The sequence below is a fragment of the Pituophis catenifer genome, unplaced genomic scaffold (genome assembly GCF_029215685.1).
Source record: "Pituophis catenifer annectens isolate HBS135680 unplaced genomic scaffold, rPitCat1.0.hap2 SCAF_3, whole genome shotgun sequence".
NCBI lineage: Eukaryota > Metazoa > Chordata > Lepidosauria > Squamata > Colubridae > Pituophis > Pituophis catenifer.
The window spans coordinates 75,907,676-75,920,431 of record NW_027256883.1 but is presented as its reverse complement, the minus strand read 5'-3'; the positions used below and the strand labels follow the sequence as shown (position 1 = coordinate 75,920,431).

General features: G+C 34.7%; 1 protein-coding gene across 1 annotated transcript in view; it reads right to left on the bottom strand.

Annotated features, from left to right (window-relative positions):
• Window positions 1-12,756, bottom strand: part of PIGN (phosphatidylinositol glycan anchor biosynthesis class N) — a 64,584-nt gene that overhangs the window by 30,171 nt on the left and 21,657 nt on the right. Inside the window, exons 13-19 of the mRNA XM_070942564.1 lie at window positions 10,488-10,566; window positions 9,683-9,862; window positions 8,720-8,859; window positions 7,624-7,723; window positions 7,314-7,406; window positions 5,297-5,388; window positions 3,189-3,303 (exon numbers count right to left, since the gene is read on the bottom strand). Of these exons, the coding sequence (XP_070798665.1) occupies window positions 3,189-3,303; window positions 5,297-5,388; window positions 7,314-7,406; window positions 7,624-7,723; window positions 8,720-8,859; window positions 9,683-9,862; window positions 10,488-10,566 (799 nt within the window). The remainder of the gene's footprint in view (window positions 1-3,188; window positions 3,304-5,296; window positions 5,389-7,313; window positions 7,407-7,623; window positions 7,724-8,719; window positions 8,860-9,682; window positions 9,863-10,487; window positions 10,567-12,756) is intronic.

Genomic DNA, 12,756 nt, shown 5'->3' with positions numbered 1-12,756 from the left:
TAGGAGTCCATTTCAGAGTTACAGATTAGAGCAGTAATTAGAGGAGGTCATCAAACAAGGGCTATTTGGCATCAAGTTTTATGTTGGTTTATTGAACTTTGCCTGCTGTGTCATCATGTGACAATTCATAGAAGCCATAATAAGTTGCCAGGCTGCCTGTCATTTTTCCCACTGTACCTATGTGACATACCGTAATTTGGACTTTAAACTTAAATACTAATAAAATGGCATAATGTTCGTATTTTAACTCTATTATAAACAGCGTATGCATGATCCAAAATCAATCTCTCTATATATTAAAGTGTCAAAAAAAAAAGGATTGAAATAATTCATTGTTATAAAGCAGTTTCCTCACATAAGAGTAAGAGAACCAAATAAAAGGCACAATAAATTGGCACCAGTTATGCCAACCATAATAGGAAAGTGAAGCCAGTTTCTTAATGTGCTTAGAAAGGGCCACAAAATAATGGTACAGAAGCTGGTATGTTTTATCCATAAGGACAAAAAACAACCTTACTGATCTCCCCTAACAAAAAACCAGCTAGTCTCGAGGTAAAACCATTTGATAAGTGACTGTTCAAAGTTACAGTGGCACTGAAAAGAGACTTATGAACATTTTTCACACTTACAGTATGACCCTTGCAACAATCTCATGGTCACATGATCAAAATTCGGGTACTTGGTAACTGGCTCATGTTTATGACGGTTGTAGAGTCCCCTTTTGCAACCTTCTGACGAGCAAAGTCAACGGGGAAGCCAGATTCACTTAACAACCGTGTTACTAATTTAACAACTGCAGTGATTCACTTAACAACTGTGGCAAGAAAGGTTGTGAAAGGGAGCAAAACTCACATAACAACTGTTTCACTTAGTAACAGAAATTTTGGGCTCAATTGTGGTCATAAATCAAGGACTACCTGTATTGGATTTTTATCAAAGGGGTCTTCTGGGGAGATAAGGAGTTCATGTAGGACGCTTTTGGGTTAATCCAAGGCTCTTATAAAGATGAAATTATACGATTCCCAACAAAAAAAAAAAAGGTACATTTTTGTAATGTTTGTTTTAGGCTAATCTAAGGTGATTAAAGATTAAAGTATATGATTTCCAACAAAAAAAAATAGTATATTTTTGCAATGTTTCAAACCTTTACACAGTGATCCAAATATTGAAATCATATGAGAAAAAAAAAATCAATATCTAATTCCAAGACTATAGCAAAACTATACAATGACAATTCTTTATATGTTTTAATCTCGATTAGTTTCTTTCAATTCCTTCATTTATCTTAAATTTACAGTGACATCTACTGGACATGTTTTAATCTTTAAAATAGTGCTAAAACTAGCTCTTAATATTTCTTCTTCCTCAGAAAAGATGTACAGATAATCTTTTAACGTAAGATCATCAATTGTGAGTACTATCATTTTTCAGCCCCTCAATCTATATACACAAACACAAAAAAACACTCCAACACAAATTTGAATGCAAAAATTATTTATGCCAAACTTCAATATATCCTTGATTTAAGACCATAACTGAACCAAAATTTCTGTTGTTCAGTGAGACATTTGCTAAGTGAGTTTTGCTCAATTTTACGACTTTTCTTGCTACAGTTGTTAAATGAATCACTGCAGTTGTTAAATAAATAACCTGGTTGTTAAGTGAATCTGGCTTGACTTTGCTTGCCAGAAGGTCACAAAAGGTGACCATATGGCCCCGGGAAATTGCAACCATCATAAATATGAGTCAGTTGCCAAGTATCTGAATTTTGATCATGTGACCATGGGGATGCTGCAATGGTCATAAGTGTGACAAATGGTTTTCCGTGCCCTTGTAACTTTAAATGGTCACCAAATGAACTGTTGTAACTCGAGGACTACCTGTAGTCCTATCTGTAAAAGCTCAATAAAAGGTCCCAGGTTTCTTGGTGTAATTGAATTAATATCTTCTTTTAAAATTGTTGTGAAACATTATATATTCTTTACTGTTGTAACACCAAAATTTCTGTCTGCTTTATAACTGCTTTCCAGTATTAGCATTCCAGTATTTGGATTCTATGCAGCATATATTTGGACAATTTCTATAACATCACCAGAGGAACAATTTCTACCGCTGAATTAAGAATTTATTGTTTCATTAAGCATTCCCCACATGGGATTCAGGAAAAGGAGGAGGAGAAGGAGTTGAGGGATACAGCAAAAGAACACTGAGATAATTTTTTTCTGGACATCCACATCTATTCCCTGGTCCATCATCACATACAACCTAGATATAGCGTCTTAGATGGAACCGCCTTGCTTGCCAGGTTAGCAAATCCCTTTTCCTAGGATTGTTTGACATCAGGTCATAGACGGTTTTGTGAGAAAATTTGTTTATACACCTGGCTCTCCTAGCTAGTGATGCTCCCTTTGGGAGGACCATTTTGGAGGTAACATGTGAGTGAAGGCCACAACCCCAGCAATGTTGTACAAGGGAGTCTGCATGAGTAGATGATGCGAGTTGAGGGCTAGTTTCTCTACTGATTTTATTGATGTTTTGCTTGGTATCTTGAATAATGAGTTTGTTAATTGGTCAGTGTAAATTTTCCTAAACACCCAATCCAACCTGTTTCAAAAGTGATTCTATCTAACACATGGACTGTAGAAGCTCAGTGTGAGAAACTGTGGGGATATTGGAGAATAATAAAAAGAATATTAAACATGAGCAATCAATGTTTAGGGAGGGAATACACTCATAGCTTATCCAAGATATTAAGTCAAAGTGGCAAACACTTGGAGGGGGGAAATGATTCAGGCTGTTCTGAAAGTCTCCATCTTAATAAAGCTACTAGTAAATGAGGGTTGGAAAATTTTCTGGCCGTTTCTAAGATTCTGTATTTACCCCCAATTCTAGCATCATAGTATAACATTATGGTGAAGGGTTCTCCACTTGTCCAAAAGAGTAGTAGTACCTATGAAGGATTCCAGGTCTTAAAAATATCTAGAAAAGTATACGTAGAATTCATTTTGTTGTTTGGAGATGCTGGCATATAACTAGTGAGTTCTGTTTTTTTTAAAAAATGTAAATTTAAAAAATAACTGAAAAGCAGTTGGTTAAAATTGATGCTGACCCAAAAATACACAAAGCTGATTTTTCAAAGCAACGGAAATTATACTTCTCAACAATGCATATTTATAGAACTTACTTACCTGAAATAGATATATTTTGAGATCTTTATGATGCAAATATTTATTTTTGCTTCTCCGAAAAAATGTCACTAGGTAGGACAAAGCTATCAATATAATTAGCAAGCCAGCTGCTGTTCTGTAAAAGATAAACTATTTGTGAGTGCTTTTCAAAGATATTTCTGTAGGAATCATTTCATAAAAAAATTAAATTAATCACAAAAGTGCAACTATGCAACATGAATAAGACATTAATCTAAGCTCCAGGGAGTCAAAAAGAAGGTTCAAAACTGACAAATCTATTAAGGATGATCTTCTGTCCTATCACAATTCAATATTACTTGGAATTATTTATGTGTAAATTGGGTGGCTATATAAATTTGCTTAATAAATAAATCAAAAATAAATACACCAAGTTTTCAAACTTGCATTTGGTTTATTGCTAGTAGCTGCCCTTAAATGATCAGTTAATTATTTTTGGTAAAAAGGCTAAATCTGTTCCATTGCTGCTGATGCATTTTAAAACTCTGACCATCACTTTTCTAAACCACTGACTCTAAAAAAACATTAAGAAGGTTGGATTTACTTCAGAATGGAGTCTTGGTGCTCATTAAAAAGATCTGTCACTAAGATCCATTATTATATTTATTTATTTGTATCCCACCATTAGGTAAAGGTAAAGGTTCCCCTCGCACATATGTGCTAGTCATTCCCGACTCTAGAGGGGCGGTGCTCATCTCCGTTTCAAAGCCGAAGAGCCAGCGCTGTCTGAAGACGTCTCCGTGGTCATATGGCCGGCATGACTAAACGCCAAAGGCGCACAGAATGCTGTTACCTTCCCACCAAAGGTGATCCCTATTTTTCTACTTGCAGTTTTTACGTTCTTTCGAACTGCTAGGTTGGCAGAAGCTGGGACAAATAACGGGTGCTCACCCCATTACGCGGCACTAGGGATTCAAACCACTGAACTGCCAACCTTTTGATCGACAAGCTCAGCGTCTTAGCCAATAAGCCACAGCATCCCACAAAATCCCACCATTACCATTTTTAAAAATAACTCAAGGCATTGAATATATCTAACCACCTTCCTCCTCCTATTTTCCCCACAAAAACCCTGTGAATGAATTGAACCGAGAGTGACTAGCCTAAGGTCACCCAGCTGACTTTCACGGTTGGCCAAGGTAGGACTTTGAATTCTCATCTCCCACTTTCTAACTTGGTGTTTTAACCACTAGATAATAGATTAGATAATGGAATATCCCTAAAAAGACTTCCATGGTATTTGGAGTTTTAAGTTTCCTGCATCTATTTTACAGGATAATACATGCTTTTCATTTAAGAATGACATCAAGGGTGGTTTTTTTGCTGCTTCATATTTGTTTTTTCTTTTCCATTTCTCTTCCAGTTCTATCTGATCCTATTACAGCCCCCTGCTGAAAAAGAACCAAATAAATTGTTCTCTGGTTCAGCATGATACTCATCACTTCTTTACATCTATTCTGAGAATGTAAGAGGCCTATGTGTAAACTTCTAGATCCATTTTTGTTCCAATTTTTTAAAAAATTGTTTTTCACTGATATAAGGGAAGCTCAAAAATAAGAGAAAAGGTCTACACCAGGAGTGTCAAACTCGCACCTCGCAGGCCAGATGTTTCATGTGCTGGCCACGCCCACCTCCATTTTAGCGAAGGGGGGGAAAGTTGCAATATGTCACGTGATGACAACGTGACACCACGAGTTTGGCATCCCTGGTCTACACTATAATTTTTATAGCCTACATAAAGTAGAAATAACCAGCAAATTATAATCTTCAGTTTGAAACAAGAATAGGAATCGGCAGAATTTCTGTTTCAGGAAGAATAAGTTTACAAACCCGCTATTTTAGAATATCTTTCTTTGAAGAAGAGAATGTGAAGCATTCTGATAATGAAGTTCTCATCTGAGAACTTCAAAAAGTTACATCAATAATTACCTCTTTCTCCGCTACCATAATTATGTGACTTTAATTTTGGGTTTCAAGAATAAATTACTTGCATTCCGATAACATATTTCCCTTTTAGAGACAAGAATTAGATGAAATTAGAACATGATTACATGAAAGTGGTAACGTGAAGAAAGCTGATTCATACTTACACTAAAGAGATATTTGATTCTCTTCCTATCACTGGCATCAAGGGGAAGATTGCCAGGAGCAAACACGAGAGAATCCAACTTAGCACTGTTGCCTATGGCAAAAAACAAGTAAGTTACACATACAAATAGAAGTATAATGTTTAAACATTAATGTATGTGGGCAACATTTCAAATAAAGTTATAGAAATTTCTACCTAAAATTGTATGAATTCAAAATGTACATTTCTGATGTGCATGGGTATATATAAAATTTCAATATTGCTTGAATGAATCACTAAGATAGTGTAGTGTAAAGTGTGGGGCAGGGTATTCGGCAGGCCAGGTAACAAGAGTAAGTGCTCAGCCTTACTACAAAGTGGTCAAAATGTGGAAATAACTGCCATTGATATAGCTATGTGCAAAAAAGGAATGGAGTCATCTACAAAAATATGCTAGACTCTTCCCTACTGACCTGAAATAGAATAATCTCAGAATATCTCTAAGCTATACTGCACTATTAATGATTTCATTGAGTTTAGTTAACAGATAAACAGATTTAGTCCAACCCCACACACAAGTCATTTCTGACAGATGGCAATCCAGTCCCTTCTTGAAAGCCTCCAGTGATGAAGCTCCCACAATGGTTGTCTCAAACTGAATCAAATTTCAGGACACCTGTATATTCTCTTTTTTATTACACTTTTCATTTCATTGTTTTACAGTTCAGATAAAAGCTAACTTGAGCTGAACTCAAAAAAAAAGGCAAAAAGAAAACCAGTATCAGAGCATATTAGTACTTGAATAAGAAATCATAAATAAATCCCAAGACGATAGGCTAAACTTGGAAGTCAAAACACACATTTGAAAAGGTAGCACTTCTGTCTGTTGTTAAGAAAGTTAACACAGTCACTATGACTGGAGTTTGACTTAAAGAACTCTTTACTTTCCCCTTCAAATAATTTAGGCCGTTGTACAGGTGCTCTTCGATTTACCACTATTCATTTCATAACCATTCAAAATTACAGTAGTGCTGAAACAAGTGACTTATACCCAGTCCTCGCACTTATGACTGTTTCAACATCCCTGCAGTCACATGATCAAAATTCATACACTTGGCAACTAGCATGCATTTATGATGGTTGCAATGTCCTGCGGTCATATGATTACCATCTGAAATCTTCCCAGGGACTTCAATCAAGCAAATTCAATGGAAAAAGTTGGATTTGCTTAATAAGGGAATATAAAAAAGTTTGTAAAATCAGGTGCATCACTTAGCACTTATGATCACTTAGCAACAGATATCCTGGTTTCGATTGTGATAGTAAGCCAAGGATTATCTTTATATTATTACAATAATTAATAGAAAGAATTCTGCCCCATTTTAAGACTTTTCTTGCCACAGTTGTTAAGTGAATCACTGCAGTTGTTAAGTTAGTAACCCGGTTGTTAAGTGAGTCTGGCTTCTCCATTGACTGCTTGTTAGAAGGTCACAAAATCAAATCACCTGATCCTGGGACACAGCAACTGTCATCAATATATGTCAGTTGCCAAGCATTGTAATTTTGATCATATAATCCTGGGGATGCTGCAACGGTCATAACTGTGAAAAATGGTCATAAGTCACTTTTTTTCAGTGCCACTGTAACTTTGAACAGTCACTAAATGAACTGTTGTAAGTCAAGGACTGCCTGTAGAAGCATCCACCCATTATTACCTTAAATGTATCTTTGCCATTTGGATTCCTTTAAGAAGATCATGTCACTGAAGCATAGAATGTTTCACAGAAAACCACTCCCGTTTAAAACGAGGTTTGAGCACAAGGTTTCCAAAATAGTGTACATGACTTGCAAGAAGGTAACTATGGCTAGCAAACTACCAAAAGGCAGATAACTGTTTGCTCTTCCAGATATTTCCTATGCATTTGCAAAGAACTGCTTTTTTAATTTAAAAAAATACTCATGAACTTTAAATGGAAGTGTGCATTTCTCTAGGGCAGTGACCATAACCATTCTACCAAATCTCCCTATGCAGAAAATACCTTTGCTTGGATCCACAATCGAATGACCACAGGCCACACAGAAAACGCAATCAGGCCAAAGGTGAGAGTGGAGCGATAGAAGAAGGAGAAAACCTAATTCACACAAACATACAAATGGGAGGGGAAAAACCCAGATATAATAAAGAATTCATATTCTCCTCAGATACAAAATTTCATAATGATTTTTAACTTCTCAAAAAATATTTTTTATTTCATCCTTTTGTTATTTTATGTGTTTTTATTTTAATCATCCGTATCTTTAAAAATTATACACAAATAATATTAAAAGGCTATTAGCCGAATTACTTACTAATATTTCAATCCCCACGACATATATTACTAAGAATCCAGCAAATTGAGTCCGCTGAACATCCAAGAGAAATCTGATCAATACATGAATAACAGGGTATCTAGAAGAAAACATTATGCTAAATAAATTTATTAGACCAAAAACTACATAAAAATAAGAAATAAAAGCGAAGAAACACTTCCCAATTGAGAGGGATGGTATATTCTAGAATAACCAGAGGTCGCTAGATTGGGAAGATTGAATTAAAAACGAACATGAACAAATTTCTCCAAGGTAGTTAAATTCAAACTATCTGTCAGGGATATCTGCTTTATCTATGCCAGAGATTCCCAACTTTCTAGTTTATGGTGCCCCCTAGTGTCTCAATAATTTTTTGACAGCGTCTCTAGTGGCTCTCAAACCTTGTGCTATGGCATCCAAGAGCACTACTGTGAACTCATTACTAGTTTGGTTTCTTAAATAGTAAAATATCCTGTAAATTCCAGGGTAGAACAATGGTAGAACAATAGATGTAGATCTATTCCATCAGTATTCACAGAAATACATTTCATAAAACTGAAACACAACTTAGTAAGTCTGCTTGTCACAGAATGCACAAATTATTTCCTAAAGCGAGTCAGAAAAAAAACTTCCAGTAGTTAAGACAGCACAATCATTTTGGTAACCTACAGAGGATGCAATTACTCTTAGTTTGCTGCACTTTCTGAAGTAAAGTCAGCATCCCTAACTTTTGAACACACAGTGAGACTCAAGATCAGACGTTATTGATCTACCTGGTAGATAACTTCCTGCTGCTTCAGATGTCAACATCCCTTTCTTTCATTTTCTTGCTTAGTAAAAGTCCGTGTGAATCTACTATAAATATGTATTTTTTAAAAACCTCGGAAACCCTAGCATCCATCACTTCACATACTAATCCTGCATTTTGAAAGCAGCACTTACGGAATGTGAAAGGTTTTAGAAAACCACAAAATGAAATGATAAAACCCAAATGGCTTCAAATCCAGGAACATGGATACATTCTTCCCCTTTACACACACAGAGAGAGACAGACAGAGACAGAGACAGACTTATTCATTTATTTTTAAAACCTTACTCTTTTAAAACTGCATACCATACAGGGACTGGTAATAGGCAATATATGTAGTAGGTCCAAGGCAAGCTTTGAATGAAGAGAAAAAAGGCTATCAAAACTCCAACAACAGCAAACACACCCTGGAAAAACTTGTCAGGCACCTGAAAATAGAAATGTTAATGTTATTTGCTTATTGTCATACTGTAAATATCTACTTAAACGTCTCCAAATATTCACCAGGTTTTGCAACATACAACAAATATAAAAAGCATCTCAGTGTAATCCATGCAAGCTCAGACCAACATTTTTTGGCAGCAGGCCCCAGTTACCATTTATCTACCTGCTCTTAGATGCAAATCAGAAGATTCACTAAGATTATTTTCCCTGCAAGGTCAGAGAACTAAAGTTTGCTCTTTTCCATAGCAAACTCTGTTTGCTTCCACCATACAGAAATAAGAGTAAAGCTCTTTCACCAATACAAACAGAAATCTATCCATTAATTCCTCAAGTAAAGGGGACAATCAAATACATGTTGACATGTGGACACTCATATACAAAACATATAATTTTATCAGCTTTATATGATTAATTAATTAATTTCTTTTTGGATGATTTTTTATAAATACAGTTTTGTACCCGAAGCAATGATGGTGATCCTATAGCCATCCAAATGTTGAACTATGGACAGTATAACAAGATTGTTGTGAGCTGTAATTCAGCAATCTCTGGAGGATTTACCATTTCTGATCTAAATATTCAACAGGTTACAAAATGTAATTCCAATTCTCAATATATTTTAAGGAAACCTAAAAAGGAACTTCTTCCACGGCAGATTTACATTTCCAAAATTTCCATTTTCAAAAACATTTTATAGGTTTTTCTATACTGAACGCATAGGTCAAAAATTCCAGTGCTAAATCTTTGTAGACGAAATAAGATTCACTTATGAAGTAAGCTGTCGTGCATGGCAAACCAAAAACGTACCTTATTTTTTGATATACCCCTGGTCATGCTTGTATCTGACTTTATTATAATCAGAATCGCATAAAATGTCCAGCCTACAAAACCCATGGTGATACTCATGCCAAGGAAAAATCTGTCATATGTATGGTAGTAAGAGAGCCCATCTAAAGCAAGGTTGATCAGCTTTCTACACAGGGATATCTGGAGGGGAAAAAAACAGCAAACAAACATTTTAATGAGGTTTTAGCTCCAGCAGATTGGTATATGGGAATTCTTCTCCATGAGCATAATTTTGCTGGATCTTTAATACTGTTTTATCATCTGCATTATCCTTGATTTGTTTTTGCACACCGCAAAATTTAAGTGAAAACTGTTTCACTTAATAATTGAATTGTCAGTTCCAGTTGTGGTCACTAAATAAAGACTGCCTGTCAAGGGGAAGTCTTATAAATGTTAAGTATTGACAGATTCAGAGTATAGGTGTTTAAGAAGAGACTGAACAGTCACTTGTCTGAAATGGTACAGGTTCTCTCGCTTGAGCAGGGGGCTGGACTAGAAGACCTCCAAGGTCCCGTTCAGCTCTATTCTAAATTCTATTGCTCTTAACACAGAATTACAATAGGGCCAAAGCTTTTCAGAATGGAAAACAGATGCTTTTATAAGACTATCTGAGATTAAATGTATGCTCACATATTAGAAAAGTATCATTACACCATTAGATAATGGACCAAAAAGAAAAACAGCAACATTTATAACATTAAGATATAAATATAACAAATTTATCACACATAAAACCAAAAGAAATAGGCTCATTGGAGTTACTTACAGCTTCCTCGTATTTCTCATGTTGAATAAATATCCTTGTTTTTCTCAGAATATCAATTTGCTCTGATTCAGAGAAAGACCTGTGCAAAAGAGAATATTTTAATATATCACTTTTATTACTGTTTTTGGAAAGATGGAATAAAAACCACAACTTTAAAGATGCTTTTAAAAGCAATTCAATTGAACCGGTTCACAGTATTCTTATTGATAAATCAGCTTCTAATAAATACGTATTTATCAATAATTACTTTTAATCAAAAATTAGAATATCTCTGAAGTACTTTTAGCAAAGAGATTTGATATAGCCCAAACAAAAGTTTCTGGAGAAATTAAGAAGCCCAAAGGGTCTGTTCAAAAGAATCAAGTTTTACAAAAGTAAAGTATATAAAACAGAATATTACACGGCATATTATTTTATAGAGCTGAATGTCTTAATAATTGCATATATTTATTTATTTATTAAATTTTTATACCGCCCCCTCTCCCGAAGGACTCGGGGCGGTGAACAGCCAAAATTAAAAACACACAATACAAATATTAAAATACATTAAAACGAAATTAAATTATCTTTGGCTTCTCCAATTTAAAACCCCTTGCCCATAAAATTCCCCAATTAAAAGATTTTTAATCCAGCCCGGCTTGCTGAAATAAAAAAGTCTTCAGGGCCCGGCAGAAGGTACAGAGAACCGGGATCAGTCATATCCCTGGGGGAAGCTCATTCCAGAGGGCGGGTGCCCCCACAGAGAAGGCTCTTCCCCGGGGGGTCGCCATATTAAGAATATGATTAATCTGGATCATTGTGACTAATGCTAACTAGATCTTTCAGCTCACTGATTGACAACTCCGCTGAACAGAACCTGCTTAGTTTCCAAAATATAAATTGCAATGTGTGGACAATTAATTACAAGATTAAACAACAGTGTTCGTTGTACAATGCTTTGTAAATTGTCCCTTATGAAATGCAATGTATTCCTATGAGGAGCATAACTGACAAAATTATTATTTCTATTACATAATTTCCATTAGAAAAAAATCCTGATAGTCCACAACTCAAATTTGCAATAAAAATATATCATTATGATAAGATCAAGAAATTGTGTCTGATCAATGTTTGCCATCACTATTTTTAAATGCACTATTTCTATGGGGGTCATTTTCATACCCATAATTGCCAACAATTTGCTAATACAATGAATTTGACATCAGGAGACCTCAGAATTTCTTGCTATTGCTTGCTATTGCTTGGTGGGGTTTTTTTTTTTTTTTTTTGGATTAAGCCACATTGCTCCATGCGGTTTTAGATCACAATATTATAAGGCCTGTATTTTATTTTATCTATACTATTCACATTTATATGTGAAGATGTATTAACTTTTCCCACTTCGAAGTATTTTAAATGTTGTATATTGAAGTTTTAAATAAGTAGATCATTTTAGAAATCAAAATGGATTCTGTTGTAGTTAACTTTCAGCCACAATTTAGCATTTAGGTAACAAAAGGAATAGCCATACATGCATATGCATGAATATTCATAAATTACAATAAATAAGTAAAAACTAAAATTTAACATGCAATATCAAAAAAAGAGCACATGCCTAAGCTTAAAGATAAAAAATATTTTCTTTGGACAGGAAATTAAGTTCTTGGTATTCATAATGATTCAAACGCCGTAAGTACCTCATGATAATAAACATATTTTTAAAAGATTCAGAAGAAAAACAGTAGGTCTACTTGCATATTTCTCTACTTTGCACTTAAATTTATTTGGGATTCAATTAAAGACTAGAGGAAGGAAAATGTGATCTGTAGTGTCTTCAGCCAGTGCATATATTTCTTTTTAGAACAAATATTCACCTGGTTATGTGGCAAAGGCAAAGGATCAGAAAAATGAATTAAACCATTGCTTGTTCCAGATAGGAATAATGAATGGCTATTTAAATATTTGTTCTTTATCTAAATATCAAGGGGAAAGACATAATTAAGATTTATTTCCCAGGCCTACAACTCAAAGAATTATATTGTTAAAAGAGAGAAAGAGTTAGGGAAATTCTCATCTCTTATCAAATAACAAGTTATTGTCTCTGAAACACCACAGTGAAATATGAACTTTATTGAAGATTATAAGCCTCCCAGAGTTACTCGAGGTAAGATAGGCAGCCTATAAATTAAATACATACATACATACATACATATATAAATAAATTTACATACATAATCAAGGAAATAAACAAACAAACAACCATTTGTGGAATGTCAGATATTGCTAAGCT